The sequence below is a fragment of the Astatotilapia calliptera genome, chromosome 16 (assembly GCF_900246225.1).
Source record: "Astatotilapia calliptera chromosome 16, fAstCal1.2, whole genome shotgun sequence".
Classification (NCBI taxonomy): domain Eukaryota; kingdom Metazoa; phylum Chordata; class Actinopteri; order Cichliformes; family Cichlidae; genus Astatotilapia; species Astatotilapia calliptera.
The window spans coordinates 20,139,001-20,164,831 of record NC_039317.1 but is presented as its reverse complement, the minus strand read 5'-3'; the positions used below and the strand labels follow the sequence as shown (position 1 = coordinate 20,164,831).

The window sequence follows — 25,831 nt, the reverse complement described above, 5'->3', positions numbered from 1 at the left end:
TTCAGTTTTTCATTTAGCCTGCAGAGGGCGCTTTGAAACTAGAAATCCAACTTTGCCTCTGTTTCAGTAACCTCCTCACTTTGTGTGCTTGAATATGAAAATATATCAAGTGATTTAGATACAAAAGAAATTTTAATATTTATTTCAAGATCATGTCAAGTGAAGTTGTCTATCTACAGTTTGAAACCAAACACAATGAGAACGAAAAAATTACCATTTTGTGCAAAACATATGCATTTCACAGAATACGAAATCGAATTAAATAAATCAGGCACATGATGTTTTACAACTCACAACCAGCATGAAACAGAAGACTTTTTTTAAGATAGAGAAGCAATTTACTCAATACAGACTTTTAATAAACCACAATAAATACACATTTCATTATATCATTCGTAATAAATACTGGAACATAAAACCAAACACAGGATTCCCACATGGATGTCATCATATTAGCCTTCTCACACTGTATGCTTTGGCACAGTTAATCAGAACTATTGGCTTTGCCGATGCCACCGATTTCCTGAAAGCAGTCCGTATACTTCCTTCGTGGCACGTGGCGTGACAGGTCCCAGCTACTCGAGTGTCGCACAAAACCAGCCAAACTCTTGCGCCGAGTCTTCTGATTATAGTGATGTTGCGGATATTTGCAGCTTGGAAGTGGGACAAATATCAGTATTCATGCAGGAGCAGGGAGCTCAAGGTAACACCAGCATTACAGCAGCGCTGTTTACTGAAGTATTGCAGTCCTCCACTTGTTGAGCAGTCACTTCAATTTCCATCTTGTCTGTGATTTTAAAGGTTATTTATACATTTCTGGTAAATATTCTTTCCGTATCTGGTTGTCATTTTTGATGGCTTACAGGACCCCAGGAGCCCTACTGTGTACTATTTGAAAATAAGTTTTGATTGTCAACCTTGAACATGTTTACCCCTTATAGTTTTAATAACTGTATATTGTTAACCAAACAAACAATGCTTAAAATACAAATATAAAGCACTGTTAAAGTGATGAAATGCCCCATCGGCTGATTTTACTAAGGATTTTCTGTAGAAGAGGAAAATCTGTTTAAACCATTAGTCATACAAAACAAAAATTTAAATCTTTATGGGATTTACGTAAATAAACATCTAAGTTGTTAGACAGTATAATGTTGAAATCCCATAAGCATTACTGGCACATTTCTAGAGGACATATTTTGTCCACTAGACCAGTTACTGTTCAAATTAATTCTATTTTACTGATAAATATTTCATAGTTTTTGGACATATGTCAAAGTGTGACTTCATTAATATCCCTGTATTTAAAAAAAAAAAAAAAAGTCTTCACATTAAAAATCTTCTTTTATAGTGACACATGCTAATTGTGTTATTCTAAGAGTAAACAGCGGGGAGAAAACTGAAGTCATTTCAAACCAACTGCATGCCACTGGACCCCAACACAGCCCCAACAAGGCTGTGAATTGATTTTGACATTTCCATTGATATCATATTCCAAACATACAAATAAGTTTTCAGGCTTTTTCATGCTTTCCAAAACCATAGAAAAGCATATAATTGTGACGAAAACAAGAAGAAAAATGTACATTATGTATACAACACTTTTTTTTTTTAAATATAAAACAATGGCATTTTTTCCCAAACATCACTGAGATTCCGAAAACGGCATGCGTATTGTTATCAAAACATTTACAATAAGTATACACATACTTCAAAAACAATAAATAAATTGACAATAAGCCTTTTTTTTTGCACATTTGACACATATAGCAGACATAGAAAAGTTCCATCTACAGTACAATATCTGCTTAAAACTAGAACTTTACATCTGAAATTACAGGATACATTGCACAGCGTGACATAAATTATGCTTTGATGTTTTTTTTTGATACGTTCGATTTTGCAGTTAAGCACACGATGTACTGGAGACAGCGAAAAGCACCTCAAAGCCTTTTACATAATGAACTTGTGGCTTTATAGTTACAGCTGAAAATGCATTACGGCGCAGTGAATTGCTTTGAAATTTAAGGTCAGATAATCCAAAAAGGCCATGATCATGTTCCTCTTGAAGACGCAATACTACTTAAAGAATACTTAAAAAGGCGAGGCACACTAAATGGCTGTGACCTCAGGGCAGTGGTCTGGTAAAGGCAGGTTCTTAGTGTTGTTTGCTAGTAAGGTCAGGTCAGAATGTCCGTTGAGACTTGACTCTTGTGGTGGCTGCTCAGTTGTCATACATGAGTTGTGACTGCTGTAGGAACTCTGATTGTTATTGTTCAGGTAGTTTTGAAATGGAGCCTGGTTCTCGTTTTCTGCCTGGTCCTCAAACGCCGCTTTGGACAAAACTTTATTCTTCGGGTCAGGTGTATAACAGGTCAGCGGGGTGGTAGGGGCACCACCGCTCAGAGTAAAATGGTGATTGACTGCGTATTGTTCTTCAGCATGATTAGAGTAGTCTGTGTACTGCTCAGCAGTGACGCTGAAAGGTCTCTGGGCCACGTTCCCGTTGGTCGTACTAACTGGATCTTGGAATGCCAAGTTTTCCCCATAAGGTTCACTAGGCTGGCTGGTTTGGCCGTTGGAGATGGCGCTCGTGCCCCCCAGCTGATAGTACTCAGCCGGAGAGGAGTTCATTAAATAAGTGTTCCCATTAATGTGGTTGTCATGTCCCACAGAGCCATCACTGTAACACAGCACAGAGGATAAGGGCACAACTTCGGTATGAGAAACCGACGGTGTCGTCATGTCGTCTTCAAAATTCTCAGACTTCTCTTCATCATCGTCGTCCCCCTCCTCGTCCTCAGAGTCGCTGTTAGCCAAGCTTTGTGTGCTGGAATCAGACAGCCCGCTGCAAACGCTGCTACTGTCCTCCTCATCGTCCTCATCTTCGTCGTTTTCCTCTTCCTCCTCCTCCTCGTCCTCTTCATCTTCTTCCTCGTCTTCATCATCTAGTGTCTCCTCCATGTCGTCTGCAGCTTGAAGGTGCATGCTGGCCGCCTGTGGAACTGCATCTGACAGAGAGTACTCCAGCCTGTGCTGTGATTGAGCAAAAGGGTTTCCACTTCCCAGGTCGCTTGCTTCGCCGTGGTACCCGTTGGTTGGGGACGGCTGCTGCTGCTCACGACTCTTCTCCAGTTCGAGTTTCATTATAGTGTGCAAGAAATGCGTTCGGACGCGAATGGGATTGAACTCCACTCTTCCAGTTGAATTGCTGCAACCTTCTTTTGTGCAGCCACATGGAAATGACATACGATCCACCTGAAAGCAGAAAAGCAAAAAAAAAATGTACAGATTTTGTTTTAAAATAACACGTAAGCAAGTTCTTTCATGTAGTCTATAAATTATTCATGTAAGCACATTCTCTTTAAATGGGCCGCATGTTTTTTTTCTGTTTACAAGTCAGAAAATAGAACATGAGGCTATAGCATGTGTGTCATAGGATTTACCTGGCATTTGATCCCTGCAATGCTGCAGGCGCAGGTCTCAGGGTCACAGAAAACCCTGCAATCACAGCCACAGTCCTCTCTGGACATGCGAATAGCCCGAAGTTCATGTTTTTCTTCCACATCAATCTTCTTTACCCCAGAGGAGCGCAGCAGTGCCCGACGCTTTTTAGTGGTAAGAGGCTGCAGGAAGAAGTACTCGTCTACTTCTGTGTTGTCCAGATCAATGTCATCATCAGATATGTCCTCTGCTGTGAGTGTGTTGGCCTCTTCAGACTCCACTGTGCCATTCTTAGTCAGCTTTAAAAACAAAAAGGAAAAAATATTCAAGCACAAATAATAAGCTAAACATCAGCATCAACAATCTGGTTTATTTGAAACGATAAATCATTCAGGAAAAATTCATCACAAACAATGACATCTGCTGAATGTAGGTCATGAAATCCACAGTAAAAAAAAAAAAGATTTACAGGTAGGATTTTGTTCAGAAACGAATAAAAATGCTTTCACCTTAAGTTTGATTGAGTTGAGTTTCTCCTCCTTCAAGTGGTCTCTGAGCATGTCTCTGTGGATCCTCTTCTGCTCTAGGGCAAATTCACCCACGGAGTACTGCCTGATCCAGCTGTGCCTGCTGGACATGCCCAGTGTGCTGCCTCCCTGGCTGGGCACGCTGGTGAAGCCCTGCCGTCGGCTGAAGTAGTACACTGTCACATTCTCAAAATGCACCCTTCTCGTCCGCAAGCGCTTCTCCCTCTTTAATATTGAGTTAGCTGAAAAGGAAAACAGGAAGTCTGAACACAGTACAGTGTATGCATGCAATTCTTGTTTTTGTTGTAAAATGGTTTTGATAATTAACTTACGCCACGTGGAAAGGATTACAGCTCTACTTCAAGAGCTTATAACTGCTGATTTTTTCAAATATATTTTTACCATTTTTTCTGCGAGAGTAGAACTATTTTACATCCATGTAAAATAGCCTCTCTCTTTTATATGTCTACATCTATCTATTATATAGAGAGATATAGCTATAGATGGATATAGACATATAATGTCGTGAATTAGCACAGATTTTCATCATGTCTCTGTGCTTCCACTTGGCATGCAAGTCTTTAGTGTGTCTTTTTAAGGAGTGCTCTACAAGGGGGAGGTGCAGAGAAGAGGGCAACACTGGAGCATAAATAATCCCCTGCCTGGCCCAGAGATGGAGAGAGCTGGTTCACAGGAGCAGTGTTCCCAGTATTCACCCCCCTATCAGACAGACAGGACAAATAGAAACCATCTGGTTCCAACAGCTCTCCACCCCATGCAAAAGCAGACAATGCATTTCATTACACGTGTAGAGCTAAGAGAGCAAGACTGCTGAGAAGAGCAGAAGAAGCGAAAAGTAGCATTACCTATAAAAACAATAGATAAACAATTAAAAGATGTTAAGAGCTATGTAATCAGATTTCATATGATGAATATATTTCATATATGAAATTTGTCCTAACAGGTCTTCTTTTAAATGCCCCAGACTCTGATCTGACTGTTTCGTAGACACTCTAAAAGAAACAGACTACAGATGTTTTTCTTCTTCTCTGCCCAACACCACAGCAAAGGATGTAAAGCAAAGCCACTCAGGACTTAAGTGTTTCATCTGTCTGCCAAGCTACTCAATCACTACATGCATGTTACTTCACAAGAGCGCTGTCTCCCAGTGCGCAGCTCTCTTGTTGCTATTAGCTGACCTTCGAGGCCCCGGTTACCGGCGGCTGCGGTTGACACAGAGGCCAAGAAGAACCTCAAGAGATGCAGTACAAAACTTCTGTCTCTAAACTCCCTTACTGAGGAAACGGCCCCCGTCCCTATGTATGTCATTCATACACGCAAAAAGGCATCATCAAAAACTCTTATTTCACATTGTTTTCTTTCTACCTGGCTTACCTTTTATTTATTTATTTATTTATTTATATAGCACCATAATCCCAACAACACACACATCAAAACGCTGTATATTGGAAGACCCAACAATAATAGTAACACCAAATTAACCAAGTAAGCAAACTGTGCAGAAACACAGGAACACAAACATGCTGCCCAAATGTGGCTCTTTTCTTTTTTAAGAATCACATTACTGAGATTTTTCAGCCAGCATCTGAATGTTTTCAATATCCCCCGAAGTATTAATGACCTAGTATTGTTTAATCTATTTCATTCACATTCCATCGCATGTCTTTAACCGTAAGATTCACATGTGCACCGTGTTCTTTATTAGAAGTGACTTCAGTATCCTTTGAAACCTGGAGAGGAGACGTGTCTTTTGTGATAGGTTTCTCTGAGACTGATTTCTTTTATTCAAAGTCGTTTTTGAGCCCAGACATACTGTGAGATCTTTTAACAAGGGGGCTCCTCTGAGTCACCTATAAAATCTCAGCTCAAAATTATATTTGCATTTCTTTAGTGGCTTCTTCATTTCACTTGTCTACTTGTATCTCACCCCTATCCTATTAATATTGGACTCTAAACTACAGCTGAGGAAACTCATTACTTGACTTACAGAAAAATAATCTGCAAATGTTTCAATGGATTCATCATAAAGAGGTAAATATTTTAAAGTGCATTTGATGATTTCATCTTTCTGTCTAGAAATGTGCTGGGGGGTTTGTTATTTACATATATTTTGAACTGAATATGTTTTGTTTTTGCTGATTTTATATTTTAAGAAAAGACTAATAAAGAGTTACACTGGGATCTAGAAATTGTTTTATCTATTTTAAAGACTAAACAATTAACTGATCAGTCAGCTGATTTCAAACAATTAATAATGCATAACCCACTATGCATGAGTCTGTTCTCAACGGGGCTGCTCTCATTAAAAACAAACAAACAAAACTAGATTGCAATAAGCAATCATTATTTAAAACAATAATCTTGTTTTTAGATACGTTAGATAGATATTGCATTTACATGTGCAGCACCAGTAATGTTGCACTCATGCAGCTTGATACAAAATCAGCTATTTCCTCTGGCTGGGCCAGTACACTGATGATGTTACTAATGAGGGAGGCTGCTTGTGCATGCTTCCCTTTTATTACAGCACCAGACTCTTTGCCTCCTCTCCTCTCTAATGCACAGCCATGACTGTAAATTCATATTACATTCCGCTATCGACAGACATGCACATTTGTCTTCTTTGAGCAGCATCCTGCAATAACTGTAGGCTGCAAAATAAGGCTGGCTCAGATTTTGCGTAAAAATCCCTTTCAGTCCTTTAGCTTTGTCTATCACGAGGCAAAATGAAAACATTAATCTTACTGTCACTGAATATAATGCACAAATTTAAAAGATGCAGGCACTCACAGGTGAAAGGGCCTGAAGCAGAGGGGTTGACACTGTCGCTGCTATCCCCACTCTCACTGTAGGAGACCTCATCATCAGACTCCCGCACGGAAGAGCACGGGGAGGAGGAGGCTTCCACCTCCTCAAATTTCCTCTTCAGTATTCCGCTCATGGCCCGCCGCATCTGCACCTGAAACCGACAGACAGCAGAGGGGCCACACATTATTTAACATCCAGTTCGGAGCCCTCATAATCTTCAACTCGCTCAATTAGCAACCAGCCAGACTCTCCCACCATCACTTTTACTCAAACATGCACAAAATCTCCACTGCCACTGTCTCAGCTCCCAGGCACTCTCCTGGCAATTGATCACTTGGCACAAAGGGGCAGAAAAAGAAAGACGAAAGCTGCGAATTATATACTATGTCTTCCTTACAGGAAGTTCATTCCACTCTCTTTGATTGAGAGGTTCAAAAAAAAGAGAAAATGGACCAGCTTGTCTAGCGTTTTTACTTCGCAGGTTGAAGTTATGTACAATATGCAAAATCTAAGGTGTCTGCAATTTAATTGCTGCTATAAAACACAGAAGTGATTAAAAATATATGCACTGGTCGAAAATGATGTCTTTCTCTTAAAAGAATACACTAAAATTTTCACTTACATGGCATGTGGAATTTTAATACAAGTGCAAACCCAAAGATGTTCATTTTCATGTACAAGTATGAGAACAATTTCATGTCTAGTTTCCAGTCCCCTCTGTACTATGGGCTAATCGTGCCGCTCTTGTTTTCCTCCATCACTTCTGTTTTCCCACACGTTCAGATTCACCTCATTCAAAAATGTCAACATCGGTACTCTGGTCCAGTAAGCTACCTTCTTCAAACAAAACTTAGTCCTTGGTCTATAAAGTCATTGTAATCTGTCACACTCCCTTTCAAGACGTCAATCGTGCATCACTCTTCCTCTCCTTTTCCACCTCATCTGATTGTCCACCATCAAAATCTAGACCCTGGGACATCCAGTCACTATCTCCAAAAACCCCCTGAAAACAATAAAAATAAAATAAAATAAAAAACAACTTCAATTTTGCATGTTCCAATTTCCTGCATAAATTGTTCCTCTCTTCAAAATGCTCTGCCCTTATTTGGAAAAAAAAAGAAGGCTTCCTACAGAGGATAAAGAAAAGGCCTCAGGTGAATGCAGTTAGAGCCATCGCGAATTGGAGTGAAAATCTATACTGTGAAAAGCTGTAACTGCTGAAACAATGTTGAAAAATGCACTCTGTAATCATGCATCATAAAGCACCGCAAAGATATTAGCAACAATGGAATAATAGACATGATCACTGCAACAAATCTTCCAGAGAAAGCCGCCACAGCGCTGCTATGTAAACATGTTTTAAACATGAGCTCTACAGTAATATTGGACAGCAATGTTGTGCACAGTTTGTTATCTGCGTGTAGGTTCAGCTGGCTGTTTGTGGTTAGCATGTCATGCTGTGTTGTAGTGTTGCAGACCACTTCAATGTCAACTGAGAGGGTCCATTAACTCCCCTGAGTGATGATGCAATTAGACAAATAAACAAGAACAAGCTCATCAGTCAAATAAAATAAAACTAATTATGATTACAGAAACTGGCTCTACGACACTGCAATAACTATCAGTTTCTCCTTTTTCCTTCTTTTTTTTTGATAAATATCCTGCCATTATTCTTTAGTGTGTAATTAATGACCTGCAACATTGTAGGACTTGTTTAGTGGTAATCAGTATTTACATGACATTGATTAGGAACGACATTTTAACATAGTAAATTACTTGTTTTCCCTGCTTTAACAGCAGTAGTTGGAACGTCTTGTCACATTTCAAAATAAGGCCAGTGAAATAGTGCTGCAGTAGCACAGCAAGGATTGCTATGACTGGCAGCTTTTCCCTTGCTGCCTTTCTCTCTGAGAACCTGGAATCAGTAAAGACAGTGTGCATCTTCACCCAGTCCCACTCCGTCTATCTGCCAGAGCAGCTTGTGGGGGAGTTCCATTCACAGACAGCCTCAGTGTTTCATCTGGGCTCTGCTATCAAATCATTACAGATGCAAATGCTGCCTGAGAGACATGCTGCCTGTGAAAGAGGTGCAACCCAGAGAGGACTAGCACTGCCAGCAAGAGGCAAGAGGGTCATTGTTCCCGGGAGGATGTGCTTGTTCAGTGCAGTGACATGGCAACACCAGCATTTGGAGAACCTCCAGAGTCAACAGCTCTACCTACAACTAAGGAATGTGAGGCGTCCTCCATCTGGGAGAATGTGAAGAGGAGAGGAGTCAGTCAGGGTAACCTCACTGAAAAGATTTCTCACCAAAGAGAAATATATATTTATTTATTTTAAATAGAAATGGGAGCCTGTATCCTGAGCTTGTAGATTTAAAAAAAAAAAAAAAGAAAAAAGAAAAGTGAATGAATGGCTGACAGGAAACTCAAGATCAAAATACTCACTTTTATTACAAGAATAAGATTAACTGAAGACAGACTAGATTACACGAGCCTGCCCTGTGATATTTTACATTTTCATTAACAGAATCTGCTGGTCTCAAATCAAAAACAGCAAAGAAACTGGTTTATTTCACAATCCACTTAATTTGTCAGTCAACAGGAATGGAAATTTCCACCAGAAATGACCTGTGCAATTTTAGTCCATTTTCTACTGAGGGTCCTAATTAGACACTATTGTTGGAAACCTATTCGTATGCTTAGCCCATAGATAAGGCTGCACTAGGCTTTGATACCAAAAGTGGTTTCCATGGAGATTCTAATGTACTCTCACAACTAGTGCTTTCCCATATGGCAATGTTTCCAGTCTAACATACTGTGTACAATAAAACTCTGACGTTAGAGAATGAAGTTAATATTTAAGCAAATTCTGCTGATGCATTTATACACAGTTTCTCCTTCAGACGAGTGTATAATAGTTCATCTGTATTCAGCTGTGATAGCATGAAAAGTTAAAATCTTAACACTGCATACAAATGACATCATAAACCACAGAGCTGTGGGTAACATGGGGTGAACCTCTCTCATCGTGGCTAAATAAAAAACAGAGATGGTTGCTGCTCTCCAACAGCTCTTTCTTTGTCTTCACTGTTGCCTTACCACTAATCATGGCTGGGCAGCACACACTATGGTACAAGAGAGAAAATCCCAGAGAAAATAATGCAGCAAAAAAGCCAGCTTGGAAAGCCCCTCCCTGTGTTTGCCTCTGTCGGCACACACATCAACTGTGGAACCCAACTCTTATCCTTAATCAGCTGCGCGCACAGCACTGTAGCACACTTGCATTATGAATACAATTATTTACCCATCATCATTCACAAGGTTCCCACAATAACAATAAGCCGATTTGACAACGCAAAGCTCAAAACACTCATCCCAAGTGATGCCAATAAGCCTGTGGCATCTGGAGCAAGTCATGACACATCAATCCTACAGTGGCCACATTTCACTTCTGTGCATGGCCTGCCCCCTCACAGGAACAACTGACCTGTATCCACTGGCTGAGTGTGACTCCGTTCACCTCTTCTCACAGCAGTACAGCAGCACAGTCACAAATGTGGCTATTCAAAAAAAGTGAAACATGATGAATGAAGAGAGTCCCATTTTGTTTCAGTCCACTGACTTGCAACGACCCCTGAGCTCCACAGGCATGAGAAAAAAGGGTGCAGGAGTGTGAGACAGACTGGTAATTTTCCTGTTCTGACTGCACTGTCGGTACCGTATGCTTTATTGTTGCAAGATGACAGTCTATCTCATTTTAACTGCCTCTCTCTCTCTCTCTCTCTCTCTTCTTCTCTTTCTCTGTCTCTTGCTGTCTTTTTTGGCCACACAAAGGCTCATTAGCTGCAGCCGGCTGAAAGGCAGGAGCCTGACTGGAGAAGAGTGGAGCAGAGCAGAGGCAGTCTGTGAGATCACATGGGTGGGATGTCTGAGAGAGAGAGAGGAGGGGGGAGGGAGGGAGGGGGAGAGAGTCAGGCGTGCCTCTGCTCCTGCTGTCTGCAGATATTTTTACCAACATGAGCTGGAGAGAGGAGGGGGCAGGGAGCAGGGAGTGAGGTGGGAGAAGTATGAGGGGTAAAAAGAGTAAAAAGGAGAATGAAAAAATATGGGAGAAATTTATAAGGGTCGGTGGTGTGGTGGGGGGGGGCTATGTGAAAGATGCTGGCCAGTGGGAAAATGGGATGGGGGGGGGAAATGCAGAGAGCATATCGAGAAGGGAAGGGTGAGGGGGAGAAGGATAACGAGGAAGAGGTGGAGGGAGGGAGAGACGAAAAAGAAACAGAGTGAGGCAACAAAAAGGAAAAGAGGAAGTGTTCAATGCCAAGAACAACACAGCAGAGAAAGATGGGAAAAGAAAGCATTAAGCTACACAATCAAAATGTGCTGATTTGTAAAGACTATCCTGGATAAAGGTAGCAAAAATAGATCGTTATCTGTCTGCAAGTAGCTTGGAGCTATAAAGATGCTGTGTACCTGAAAGAGGCTGACAAGTGAGATCCACAGGAAACAAGATTTGTCAGTGCTGTAGAGAGCGTGCTCCTAACACTTCCTATGCCAGGAAGTTCTGCTGAAGAGTCAGTGAGGCCTCGGCTAGTGCAGTCGAGGAGCCAAAACATCATTCTCGCACTCAAAAGGATCGTATATCAACATAAAAGTCCTGCACTTCCTCTTACGGGATAGTTTTAAGACAAGAGGCTTTTTTCCCTCCCAGATAATACAGTATCGAGATCGTAAAACAAACAGCTATTTCTAGACACAAACCCCACATACAGTGCAGTGGAAATAATAGTATGTTATAGACTCTGAAAATCTACAACCACAGGACAGACAAATGGTGGAAATATTGAGTTAGCAACATTGTTTGCATCATTGACAATATTAAAGAAATCCTCATACTCCTCAGCTTTTTTAAGCTATGAAGTGGATATTATTTAAATACTGAGTTAGTTTATACGGTTTCAATTAAACTTATTAGTTGATAATATCACGTCAGTGAGTTTCTGCTGTTTCTTTGATGTGAATTCAAGGAAACAGAACTAATCTGCTCCTGCAATTTTTTGTATCGTCATCTGTGTCCTCGCTGAACCTCAGCTTGACAGCACTGTGCTCCTCCTACTCTACAGATCTGTTGTCTCCTCACCTCTTTCTTCCATACTCTGCCACATTATTTTCATGCACATTCAAAGACCACAATTGGTATTTTATGACTTTTATAACTATAAACTCACATACTACTTAATAAGGAACACGTTTTGTTATTGTATAATGTTTTGGTGATGTTTTAAGACCTGATTGATGATTTTTCCCTTACCATATAACATGCTACACTATGGAAAACAGCAGTAGCTGCATTAGTAGTAGTATTAGAGTGATTACACTGAGGATTGATATTGACGGTCAAAATCTTTTTCTAGAATGGAAGTGGTCATTGAATTGGCTCATTTTTTTTATATGTGGTTACTTACTGCAGAAAGGAAGCCAGAGGAAGAGTACCAACAGTGCAGACTTCAACAATGCACTCAGAGATTACAGTTCGCCATTATGGTTGAATTAGAAGGACCAATAAACAAGCAAGCATTTTAACAACTGCACCAGTAAAAAGGTACAAGTAACACACAGACACAACAACAGGGTGACCTGTTCAATCTAATAAACCCAGTAAGACCACAGTCTGGTGAAAAAGCAATATTTCTAATTCTTAACTGCCTTCTTCTAAAAGCAGGACAACAATAAGAACGTTCATTCATTTTTAAATCTGTCATTTTATATTTTGCTGCCTTCATTTTCCTTGATTGAGATAAGTTTCTCATTTTTTAAAACATGGATCGCATCCATTGCATGGTTACTGTACTGAACTGGAAAACTGCATCTAACCGTATATGCTCTTCTTTGATATAAATGAGCATACTAATGGAAAGCCTGAACTACTTATCCTCATACTTTGTTAAATATAAAAATGATTGCTCTGCTAACGACTCTGAGAAAATAAATGTCAATGACTTGGCATATATTGTTATATTGATAGGTGGGCACATGAGAAACACTGATTTATGCCTGCTGGCATCGAATTCTGTGTTGCAAAGCAAGTCTTGAAAGCAAAGCTACTAAATGTACCATCTTTTCCATTGTAACTTAAAAAACATCGATATTAATATATTTCTGTAAAAGAGGCAAGTGGTGATATACCTACATCAGGTTTTATCTTATTCAAATCCAACATGAATTTTAAATAAATCACATTTACACCTTCGGTATTTATGTATATATATATATTTTTTTAAATTAAAGTTCTTTTACAATACCAGAGTATACTACTTCTACCAGTGGGTGTAATATCTATTTATTAATAATAAAGCAAGATTCCTCTCTTAAACAAAAGCTTTACAAAACCTTTGACATATTTCATTACAGTGGTTTACTCCATCAATTGATCCATTTTCTTCTGCTTATTCAATTTACGGTTGTGGGGGGTCTGGAGTCTGTCCCAGCTGTCACTGGACGAGCGGCGCAGTACATTCTTTACAGGTTGCCATTCTATCACAGGGCTAACACAGAAAGACAGAGAATCATTCACGCCTACGGCCACTTCAGAATCACCAATTAGCCTAAAAGTCATGTCTCTGGACTGTGGGAGGAAGCAGGAGTTCCCGGAGAGAACCCATGCGCACTCTACACAGAAAGCCTCAGCCACCCAGTCTATTCAAACCCTGAAATTCCTTGCTATGATGGGACCACTAGCCACCTCATTACTCTTCTATCATTGCTAGAATAAGTAACCTGAAAACACTGACACAGCAACTTATAAAAATCAGGACTTCTTCAACCTGGATGCCATGGATGTCTTATCTTTGCAGCATGTTTAGCTATATTTTCTACTTTACCAGCTTCTTTCTGAAAATGGGAACAAAGAAACTAACCAACCTATCCCATTTCCAAATTTTGTTTTTGTTTTGTCAGAACATAACATGTCATAACAAAATACAAGTAATATTTTGGCTGCAACAATAAAAATATGTCCTATTGTTATAATTCATACACATACAATTATTAGTTTTAGCTGTTCTTATTATCACTTTCTAGAGAATGTTTCATGAAATATGCCATTTACAGCCTTATCTATATTCCTTTAATGATTTACCCATGAGCATTATGGATACTGTATATGCTCTTCTATTACATAAAATAAGCCACAGAGTTGGCATTTGTTACACCATTGCACCAGTGGTGGTGACCTATATTTGCTATGACTCCAACAGCCTTTTTCATTTATCTAAATGTAGGAAACTGAAGAATAAAAGAAACTGAAAAAAAAAAATAATAATAATTTTATTTATATATATATATATATATATATATATATATATATATATATATATATATATATATATATATATATATATATAAATATATATAATATATAAAGTATATATAAAGTCCTGCTTTAAGTAGGCAAATCACTGTTGCCAGGGCCTTGCAGACAAGACCTGGATATGCATGTTTTCAGTTAACATCCAACATTTAAAACTAACAATTACATAAATTCTTCAGTAATCTTACTAAAACATTTGGCTTTGAACTGTCTGTCTTCATGAAAACATATCAACAATTCATTGGCAACGGTGGCCATGAATCACAACGTTTATTTGAGGAAAATAGAGTGAACCAAGGATGAATTATTGCACCCACCTTGTTCATCACCTTCATCATAGTCATTATCCTTCTTGGCACCCAACAGAACTATTTCACAGTATGTTCAAATACATAAAGACCAGATGGTTGATTCTTCAGCCTGTCGAGATCAACAATGACCAAGTATCTCCCTCAGGTGTACCAGCAGGGCAGATCACAATGTTATCTACTGTCATTCACAACAAGCACTTCAGTGCTTCCATTTTGCTTTTCCAAAGGCAAACAACAATAAAAACAATATGTTGAGTAGATTCAAATTTTCAGTATAGCTTCATATCCAAGTAGTTAGCAGTTTGCCTCCAAAGCTAATACTGACAATTGATGTGAGGGTGCATAAGCAAGCACTACCACTGTTATGTGTTGCAAAAAGAATAAAGAATAAAGAATAGCAAGTCACCCTGTACGCAAGGTGTCCCTCAGGGTTCAATTCTAGGCCCCCTGTTATTTTCACTTTATATAAATGACTTGCCCAATGTGTGCAAAAATATGGACACGATTATGTATGCTGATGATACGGTAATTTTTACACAAGCCAAAACTGCTGATGATGCAGCCCATCAGCTTTCATTGGCATTACATGATTTACAAAAATGGCTGAATGACACATGCCTGTGCCTTAATGTTAAAAAGACCATGTCAGTGTTTTTTAGTAAACCTAAAAGAAAAAAGTTTGCTTGGGTGCACAAGAACTAATTAATGTTGAGGAATTTAAGTATTTGGGAGTGCTACTAGACTCAAAATTATCCTTAAAACACGTTAAAAAAGTGGTAAAAACTATAAATGTTAATATACAGAACTTTAGACATAACCACACATCATTAACAGACACAGCGATTACATTCCTGCACTCTATGATACCGGCTCATATTGAATACTGTATTACAAGTTGGTCTTATACGAGCTTTGCTGCTATTGGGCCAATCAAAGTATGCTACAAAAGAGCATTGAAAATATTAGATTAAAAAAAAAACAAAAAACTTTTTCATATCACCATTGTCAAATTTTAGATAAATACAAGTTTCTAAATTTTACCAATTTCAAATTATTTAAGATTGCCTGTCTAATATACGAAGCTATACGTGGTCTGGCGCCTCCACCAATAAGTGATTTTATTAAACAAAAGTCTAACAGTGTTGCCGGGTCTCGACTGACTCGAGCCACTGTTAGAGGTGATTGTGAATTGACATTTAGACGGACCACCTTTTCACACAATGCTCTGTCATATCAGGGAGTGAGCTTCTGGAATAGTCTTCCACTGTCAGTGAGGGAAAGTACAAGTCACCCCTCTTTAAGAGTCACTTAAAAGGGCGGCTGAGGGACACACAAACATGTGATCATGTTTAATAATCATGCTTTATATTGGACGTGAAAAAGAGTTAGTGTATTACAAAAAGGGAAACAACTATTAGTGTAATGGGTCAGTGCAATATCAGGACAGTCAGGGCATGTGCAATACTGGGGTTTGTGCAATATAATTGATGTGTTTCCGTTATTGTTATCTATATTGTCCTCTGTGTCCACTCTTCTTGTCATTGTTTGTTCTAGTATAATGTGATCACCGCTTTTGTCCTTGTCACATGACCTGTAAATAGTGTCTCTGTATGTTTTTACTAACTTGTGTTTAACACCAACCTGCCAGAGGGTCTGCAGATGGAAATTAGTCCAAGGCTATAATCTGGCATATTTACATTTGTTAAAATGTTCATTAATATGTAGTGCCCCTCTTTCTAAATAAAATAAAATAAATAAATAAAATAAAAAGCGTAGAAAGAAAAGTATTTGCTAAGAAAAGACAAAATGAAAAAACACCAGATAAGGTAGGTACCCCACTCACATCTGCAAAGAATGCAAAGATCAACGCACCACGAAATATGCACATCGGCACTGATGGAATCACTGGAAAAGCACATCTTAATGGAGAATAGTTCATAAAGAAACAATACTGAATGATGGATGACTCCAACATCAAGCAGCAGACAAGGCAGATCGATGTTACATCACCACCACATCTGCAGTGGAACCCATAGTTTCAACGCAGAATAAGTCTCTCTTAGTTGATTCGTGGAACAATTTGTATTAGCACAATACAGTGTACCACAACCGGTTGATTAAGGTTAGACTGTGATTGTCATTTTGACAGTCTTTTCTAACAACTTGACTTTTCTGCAACTTAACTACTTAACCACTGAGTGACATGCATATGTAAGTTGAAGGAGATAATTACCTCTATATGCAAAGAGCACACACCAAAGATTAATAAAGAAAAACTGAAACCAAGATCCAAAATGGTACACTGTTCATTTCTATGACTGCTCAGTGGGCACATACACTGAAAAGCTTTTTTAAGCATTTTTGAGCTTTTATGTTTTGTGGTATACACAGAAATGTCCCGTGGCTGTTCTACTTACTTACAGTTTTACTGGAATCAAAATGATTACAGAGTGTAATCAGTGCAATAGCCAGTACAGGCCTTTTTTTATAATAGGAGTTGGCAGAAACCAAAAAGACAAGTGCAGATTGGATTGACAATAGTCAAGAAGCCAAAAATGTGATTCTTGTGAAATGGCCAGATAATAAAGTTATATAGGCTAAGGCTAATTTTGACAAAAAGCTGCCTTAATGACACATACACATACAAAGGTTGCCAAATGGGTTAATAGGGGAAAGGTTGGGTGAGTATAGACCGCATATACGCTAGGAAATCTTGCTTTCTTATTCCGTCTGCATCCATAAAATGCCCATGATATTCAATATGGCTGGTAGCATCACAGCCTACTAGAATTTCCGCAGTGATGAAGTCCACATTTATACAGCCCAGATGGCTTGGCAGATCGTTTTATTCATTTTTTTTTCCTTTCCATCTTTCTTTCTTGATTATCAGATACATTTATTTTCATTGCAGCAAACTCTGTCTGGGTGACTGAGGGAGCATTCCAGCAGAACCAATTGAGGGGGATCACAAAGCACAGAAAAATCCCGAAACCACAAAAGATCCTCAGCCATGCAGGCAGTCTGATGTTGTGTTCGAAGTCATCTATCACTGGTGTCACACTCAACCATAAACGGCAACCTTGAAACAGAGAAAGAAAGCTTGGCAAAGAAAGAGAGAGGAATAAATAGATAGAGGCAGAAAGAGAGAGAGACCAGGTCTCAGCTGGACTCCCCTGAGGAGAGGCTGTGGCCTCGATGATTATACAGCTACAGATGATGTCAGTGGAGGATCCCTGCCACCGAGTGACACAAACGCAATGCTCACATATTCCTATTTTTTAAAACGTTTTCTAGATTAGAGAATACAGTAGAATATTTTTGTGTGGGGTGAAGTGTCGTTTGTCCTAAATAAACACCCTCAGTAATAAACATACTAATTTCCATTCTGTACTTGGAGACCACACAGTCACGGGGATCACACACCAAACATAATCAATACAGTGGGTGGTTAGAATAAAAAAAAAAAAAAAAAAAGAACTAAATGTTAACAGAAAAAGAAAACAAGTCATTATAAGTTGTCTTTTTTATATAGTGGAACTCTCTTAGATCATGGAGCTGTTTAACATATAAAAAAAATGATGTGCAAACGCTGCAGTCAAGCTTGAGCTTTGTTATATTTGCAGTTGGTCTGCCATGACACAGGTTAGGTGCAGAGCAGTAAGCAAACATCTCATAATTTTTCCATTGCGGTGCAATAAAGGTCAGGTGGACAAATTTTGCAAATAATTGATCCGTTGTCAAATAGAGTCGTTCGCATTCTCAATCATCTTTGAAAGACGTACACAAGAATGCACATGAGGTGGGGAGAAAAAAAAATATCCCCAATTAAACACAAGGGAATTCGTTTAAGGAAATGTTGCGACATCTACAGATTTATGCAAATGAGACTTCGCATGCGCTCTGTACATTTGTTAACTTGCACTTGCCTCGGGCTGCAGACAGATCTGCTTCACACACATGAAAAAAAAAAGAGGGGGGGGGGGGGGGGGGAGTTAGAAGAAAGAGAGGGGAAAGGCAGGGTAAGGGGAGAGGGAGTGTAGCCCACTGCTCAGCACTCAGCACACGGAGGAGCTACAGCCTGATGATGCCTGCTGCAGCCTCTGCAGCTACAGTACAACCCGATGTTGGGAATCATTGATCCGTTCTTCCTCCTTGTACAAGAATACAGGAAGCATGGATCCTGATTAAACGCATGGGTCGACAGAAAAGGGTGCTCTAATGTAGCACATTTAAATTGCACCACTGTTCAGTCACAAAGAGGTGGAAATAATTGGCAGTCATACGAATGACTGTAATTATTATTGTTGCAAATTACTGTTGGGAATATTCTAGGTATAGCTTCATGGGAGCTTCACACCAAACAGTATTAACAGTGTTTTAATAAAGCAAAACTACAGGACTGAACTGAAATTGAATCTTTAAGAAAACATCTCACGATAACTCCTTTTGTTGTTGTTGTTGTTTAGTGTTAATGATCAAAACACAGCACAGCAGACAAGTATGAAGACGAAGACGCTCCACATTCAGACTGATGTTTTGATTTGCTGTAATTCAAGTCTCACGCAGTGGAGGCACAATCAGGTACCCTCACCCTCACGTCAATCACAATGATGAGCTAAATTATTCATGCCTCTATATTTTATTTATGACTGTATTTTCCCATGCCTCCTGAAAGTTCGCAAAAGCCGGTTTGTTGGCAGACACAGAGCTGCCGAAGCATTTCATAGAGACAGGGCTGCTTTTATCTTTCACGCAGGCTGGGAAAGCTGTGGGATGTGGAGTTCATATTCTGCAGACAAGCCTTATCATTTATATATAGCCAGTATCATGTTGAGATCTTGAATATTTTTTTATATGCAAAACATTCACTGTTATCTGAGAAAAACGGTTAAGTAGGCCAGCTTTGAATGCGATTACTATATGCGGTGACTTTGAGTAAAAGAAAAAAAAAAATGACACAAAATATCTCTTGATAGAAATATGTATTAATTAGCATCCAGGATACACACCTAATTAAATTATGTTTTAAGGTATTGTTAGTTAGGATTATAAATTCTTATATAACACATTTAATTTATAATATATAGTTCAAATAATATATCCTAGCCTTTACTGAGAGTAACTCCACTACAGACATCCATTCACAGATGCTGTCTTATGTACACCAGTTCAACTGTTATTAAACACAAATATCTAATCAGCCAATCACATGGCAGCAACTCACTGCATCATGCAGCAGAAGACACATCGTTTGCCATTCTTATCAGCTAAAAACAGGGAACTGAAGCTACAATTCAGACCAAAATTGGACAACAGAAGCTTGACAAAATGTTGCCTGGTCTGATGAGTCTCTGAAGAGTTCTGCTGCAATATTCAGATGGTAGTGGTGTAATGTGGGGGATATTTTTTTGGGCATACTTTGGCCCTCTTAGTACCAACTGAGCATTGTTTAAATGCCACAGCCTCTCTGAGTACTGTTGCTGACCATCCATCCCTTTATAACCACAGTGTACCCATCTAATGATAGCTGCTTTCAGCAGGATAAAGCACCATGAAGCTCAAATCATCTTATCACAGTCCCTCCAGCAGAGCATCTTTTGGATGTGATGGAACCATAGATTTGCGTCATGGACACGCAACCAATAAATCTATAGCAGCTCTCTATAGCAATGCTCTCATATCAGTATGGACCAAAATCTCTGAGGAAGTTTTCCAGCACTGTGCTGAACGCCACAAAGAATTCTGAAGAGGGTCCAGCTGGTACTAGCAAAGTGTACTTAACAAAGTGACTAGTGAATGTGTATTGCTAGTCACATGTAGTTCCCACCTTTTGACATAAAAACATTTATATTCTAGATTCTGCCATTCACAATTATAGGAACAGATAATATGCAAATGATTTAAACCAGCTTTATAAGCAAAAATAGCACAAAGACACCATATTGGGTTTTATATGTAAAATACATGCTCATGCAGTATGGTGGTGCAGTGGTTAGCACTAATGCCCTAGAAAAAGAAGATCCTGGGTTTGAATCAAGATGCCAGTTAGGGCATTTCTTCATGTTCTCCCTGTGCCTGTGCGAGTTCCTCAGCCAATCACACCACTCCAAACACATGCTTGTTAGGCTAATTGGTGATTCTGAATTGACCATAGGTGTGCATGCTTGTCGGTCTCTGTGTTAGCCTTACAACAGACTGGCAGCCTGTCCAGAGTGTACCCTGCCTCTTGCGCTGTGACAGGATTCGGTTCTACTGCAATCCTAAATTGTATAAGCAGAAGAAAATATTTGGATGGGTGCTCATTTTAAAATTGAAGCCAGCAACACATTTCTCACAAGTTGAGAAAGAGCCAACAAATCACACAGATACATACCTGATGTAACTATCAGTAAACAAAGCTTGTAACTACATCCTCAAAACACTCCAACAAGCAAAGAAATAAATATAAATATAAGTCATTCATTTAAAAATTATGGAGGCGCTCTCCCCACGAGAGGTTGGCAATATCCCATAGTTTAGAAGTCACTGCTGCTATGTGATGGTGCGTTAGTGCGTATAGGAGGGGCACTTTACTGTACACATATGTGATAGCACCAGGTAATGCTGAATTATATCAAGCACATATGCTGCCATCCAAATGTCTTATACAAGTAAGGCCTTGCTTATTTTAGTATGCGGGACAATACCAAAGCACATTGTGTGTCAAGGTGCTAATCCAGCCTGTCACCTGTCAGCCATTCACAATATTATGAAATGAAAACTGCTCCAAAGGACTGCTGAGCTTTCGAGCAGCTGAAAAGCTATATCAAGCAAAAATAGGGAAACATTTTGCTTTTAAAAGTACAGGAATTGGTTTCTTCAGTTCAGAGAGATGATGCAACACAGACGCAAACATGCCAAAGTCTCAACTTTAAAAAACTTTTTCTTTTTTTCTTTTTTTATTAAACATCACCATTTCTTAATTTCTACATTTGCTACATTTTTCCACCATTTTCATGTAAACGTAGCCTCTTAATGATTTGGAAATGATTGTTTTCTCTTTTCAATTGTCGTTTTACATTAAAAAACAGCATTTATTTTCAATTAAAACTGAAATATATCCTGTAGTAATAAAATGAAATGTAAAGTTAAAGCACATAATTACAGGCTTACTTAATTCACTTAATTCTGTTGAAATGGCTGCGTTCACACTGGATATATAAAAGCATTTATGCAATGGTTTACTTTTCACTAACAAATAAAACTCATTAAGCCAGAAAGATGCGTCTTCTTTTTTTTTTTCTTGACATTCGATTAGCTGGCGACAGACAAAAGATTCCAAATAGGTGTCATGGCAACATCTCAAGAGAGCACAATCCTGAACCGTGAAAACTCGGCACAGCGCAGCCAGGAAGGAGCCAAAGACACACACAAAAAAATCACTTCAAAAGCTTCTAAATTGGAACCACAAACCCTGCTGAGGGACACAAAGCTGCTATGTAATCTAAAAGGTTGATATTAGTTCAGACTCCATTCTTTCTATACAAGCTGTCGATGTTATGATTTAAATTCTGTGTTTGTGAAGAAGAGAGGCATCAATTAACACGTGCAATTAATGAAAAACACATTGGGAGGCAGAATTACTGAGTAAGCCAATTGGTTTTTGTTGCCAGAAGGTAAACTGTGTATAACATACAATAAAGACACCAAAAAATGTTACATTTTCTAATTCCTGCAATGTACACACACCTTTTATATCTTCTGTTTGTGTGGCAACTAAGGAAAGGCTGTCTAGTGTGTCCGTATATGGTAAATGAGCTGCATCAAGATGTAGTTTATGTATAAAGTAATGTATTTATTTTGAGAGTGTTATTTTAAATTTAAATTTAGTGTTTAGCCTGATGGGAATGGGAGGGTGAAACAGATATTTTTCAGATATTTCGGAAACCTTGGAAAATAGAAAAAAAAAAAGAGAGAAAGAACTGCACATAGTCCAAAAATTACGATGTTAATGAAGAATGAACAGGAATGAGAGGACTGAAAAGCAAAATAATACATTTCGAATTTCAGCATATTCTTTGATTTTTGTTTAACAAATACTTTTTAAAAAACCAACAACCCACAAACTTGTTAATCCTCAATGCAACAGCTTAGAGTTTGACCCTTAACCCAACTCAGAACATCTCGCCTAACCTTAAGGTCAAATTTAAAGCCACAAATTCTTGCTGTTAAAAGGACACAAAATAGATTTAAACGTGCATGTGAACTTTGTGTGCAGACAGCTCACCCACACCAGCCTCCTGCTGAGAGACTCCTCTAAGTGCTGCTAAGCCATCACACCTTTCCTGCGAATCTTCAATGGACTACATTTACTGTTATCGAGCTTTAGCCATCTGTGCTACAGTATGTAATACCAGCATGGCTGAATCAGTTATTCAAATAAGCCAGCTTAATGATACAGCTTTCCACAAGTAAATACATCTACTTAATGTTTCAGTGTCCTTTCACTCTGTGCCACATGTACTAATTAAATTCTGTTCCTCTGAGGACTGGATGCTGATCGTCTGAAACAGATGGATTGAGGAAGAAAAATACACAGACACAAGAAGAGAGGCCCCATTCCCCAAACACACACTCGCACACATGCACACACACACTCACACAAAGCCCACCTCCTCACCTTTCAGATCTCAACCGCAAATATGAAAAATGGTTGCATGTACAGTACATGGCCGCATGCTTGGACACGGCTACAAACTTGGACTTAAGACTAAAAAAATACTGGCAGATGAACAATAAAGAAGGCTGTGCTGGATAATGATGCTGCCATGTTCAAGTCTGGTGTAAAACAAAAAATCTGACAGTTCAAATAAGAATAGATTTGCATTACATACAAATACATTAGAGCTGCATGGTGAGGTCTTTGTTTGCTCTTTTTGATTGGTGATTTATTGAGAAAAAATAAAGACGAAACATGAAAAATAGCATATTCTATAAAGAATATGTCCCCTTTTCATCACAGTGATATCAGAGGCATCTCTCTCTAGTATAAACCAAAGAGAATAGCGCAGCTGTCTGTATTCACTAAACACTGTTGTCTGCATCAACATCACATCATATCTTGTTATTAGAGGGTCTTTTGTGGCAGCATAGCAACAGTTGTGCGAGCTTTGAGCACCGTCTATTTCACAGGCACAGATCCAGTATGTTAATGTGTTGTGAAAACTGGCAATATGATGTTTCAAATAGCATAAGCAAGATTTTCTCTTACCTTTAACTAGAATATCAGACTGCAACGACCCGCTTCTGTTCTGTAAGGAATAAAGACGAGAGATGTGCATAGTATTTGATCCTCTGCAGCAAATCTAATCTGTCTTTAGGACAGCTAGAAAATCTATAGAGACTGTACAAAATGTGCCCTTAAGAAATATGTTTTTATGGAGTTTGCTGTATCATCTGATGTAAAGTGCATCACAATATTTACTATTTTTTTTCTCCTTTCTTGTTGTTATCACACCAGCCGTACACAGGCTTCGCCAGGGAAACTTTGCCATATCAGCACTGACATATGAATGATTGACAGAGCTTTATCTAAATCTCTTTGTGAGCTACTCTTTCCTTTTATAGTTGGGAGGCAGAGGGGAGGTGGGGGTATCCCTGGGGAGGAAGGAGGGGAAGAGCCTGGCTGCCTCCCCTGCCTGTTCTGTACAAGGCTCTGCAGGGGACTAGACTCTCTTCCTCTAGCAGTCCACATGAGAGGACAGTTGGCCATATACCAGTCTGCCTGTGTTACCCACATGTGCTCACTCAAAAGTGACGCACAAAAAGGAGCTCATAGTATTTTTTTTTTTTTTTTTATCTAAACACTGAGCTGAACTCTTTGTGCGCAAAACGTTTGAGCAATAAAATGGACACCAGTTTAATTTGAAGAAAAAGTATTAAATCGCTCCTAAATTTTAATGGCTATTTAGTTGTAGCAGATGTCCTAAGCAGAGTGACTGTTGAGCTGTGATGCCCAGTGTAGTTAAACAAATGTACCATCCAGTGCACTGACAAACAGCTGGCAAACGTAAAATCGTCAATTTACCTCAGGAAATAGTAAAAAGACGCGAGCAACAAATATAATCCGTCTGTCCGTAATTTCATCAAATATGCAAGTGTTCAAATATAGGCCTGTTACCTGTGATTGATAATACTCACCATTCATTTCGTTACTATCATCAGTATCCAGTCAGTCAATGACGCCCTTTTCTCAATGGATTTCACAGTTTTGCCCCCAGCACCATGTCACGGCTTTGCCTCTGCGGAAATCACCCACCAGTGTGAGACCGTTAAACCCGGCCCCGGATTCCCGAATGATACTGGAAGTATCGGCACAACTGAGGTGTACAGCGGTGCTTAGACAGGCACTCCTTCCGGCTGCTCGGAGAACAATGGTGCAGCATCAGACTCACAGCTTCGCGGCCAACGTGACTTACTCCGTCCAATCAAGGTTTTATAAACCAGGAATCAGCCGCAGAGCGCTGCTGCTGCCTGCCCACTGGAGCCTCAATGCAAATCGCCGTGTGTCACCAGTGGAAAGACTGTGGCCGTAAAAGGTGTGTTTGATGAGAAAAACATATCAGGAGATATTAGAGTGCTTATAATCCAGGCAGAGTTCCTGAAATGATGCTAAAACTGAAAGAAAAATAAATATAGCCTAAACACTTCTCACACTATTATCACCAATACGTGTACAACCATATAATATTTTACCATAAATGTAGTCTAGAAATATAGATGTACCTTTGCTAGGGTTAGAGTGACTTTTTAGCTTAATACAGCTGCAGCATTTGTGTAACATCCTTCATGTATTGCCTGTGGAATAATTATGGTTTTCAAACATGTCACACGTGGTAATGAAACTGATCGAGTTAAGAGGCTTATAAAAAGAAACAGCTGCCTTGACAAACACCCGTAGCCCAATGCATTTCAAATGTAATTAGTCTGTGCTTGGTTATGTAAGGTAAGACGGTCTAAAAGAAAAGGACGTCAAAACAAACAAAAAGGGGGTCTCTGACAGGTCAGCGCGGGATGCAGTTGAAAAGCTCTGTTAATTTTTATGTTAATTTATTAAAATAAATCAAATATTCATCATAAAGTCCTCATCATAGGCTCTCTTGAGGGTTGGAAGTAATATAAATCAGTCAAGCACACTGCCATCTTGTGGCAAAACTACTGTTTTTCAGTCTCAAGCAAAAAGAAGAAAAAAAAAAGGGGGGGGGGGAGAAGTCACGTTCATTTACCAGCTGATCCAAAATGAGGTAGACCGGCCTCCATCAATACCATTACTATTAACCAGCACCCTAATTGTCATACATGAGTATTTGG

At 39.1% G+C, this 25,831-nt stretch overlaps 1 protein-coding gene across 3 annotated transcripts; it reads right to left on the bottom strand.

Annotated features, from left to right (window-relative positions):
• Positions 1-126: 126 nt before the first annotated feature.
• csrnp3 (cysteine-serine-rich nuclear protein 3) lies at positions 127-24,957 on the bottom strand. 3 transcript variants are annotated; one of them, XM_026144157.1, is made up of 6 exons: positions 24,662-24,957; positions 23,733-23,772; positions 6,783-6,951; positions 3,954-4,213; positions 3,447-3,743; positions 127-3,258 (listed from the first exon to the last, which is right to left on the bottom strand). In XM_026144157.1, exons 3-6 carry the CDS (start codon positions 6,943-6,945, stop codon positions 2,113-2,115), a joined length of 1,866 nt encoding a protein of 621 aa, XP_025999942.1. In that variant the 5' UTR covers positions 6,946-6,951; positions 23,733-23,772; positions 24,662-24,957; the 3' UTR covers positions 127-2,112. The 3 variants fall into 3 exon arrangements, with proteins under 3 accessions (XP_025999942.1, XP_025999941.1, XP_025999943.1); XM_026144156.1 differs by lacking the exon at positions 23,733-23,772; XM_026144158.1 differs by lacking the exons at positions 23,733-23,772; positions 24,662-24,957 and adding an exon at positions 10,290-10,687.
• Between the last annotated feature and the right edge of the window lie 874 nt (positions 24,958-25,831).

What these genes read in the sequence shown, in the direction of transcription:
- csrnp3 (XM_026144156.1), bottom strand. An exon ending in TGCTTCAGGCCCTTTCACCT is followed by an intron (nt 4,214 to 6,782) that starts GTGAGTGCCTGC and finishes TTTCCTTTTCAG; the next exon opens with CTAACTCAATATTAAAGAGG. An exon ending in TCAACTCAATCAAACTTAAG is followed by an intron (nt 3,744 to 3,953) that starts GTGAAAGCATTT and finishes TTGTTTTTAAAG; the next exon opens with CTGACTAAGAATGGCACAGT.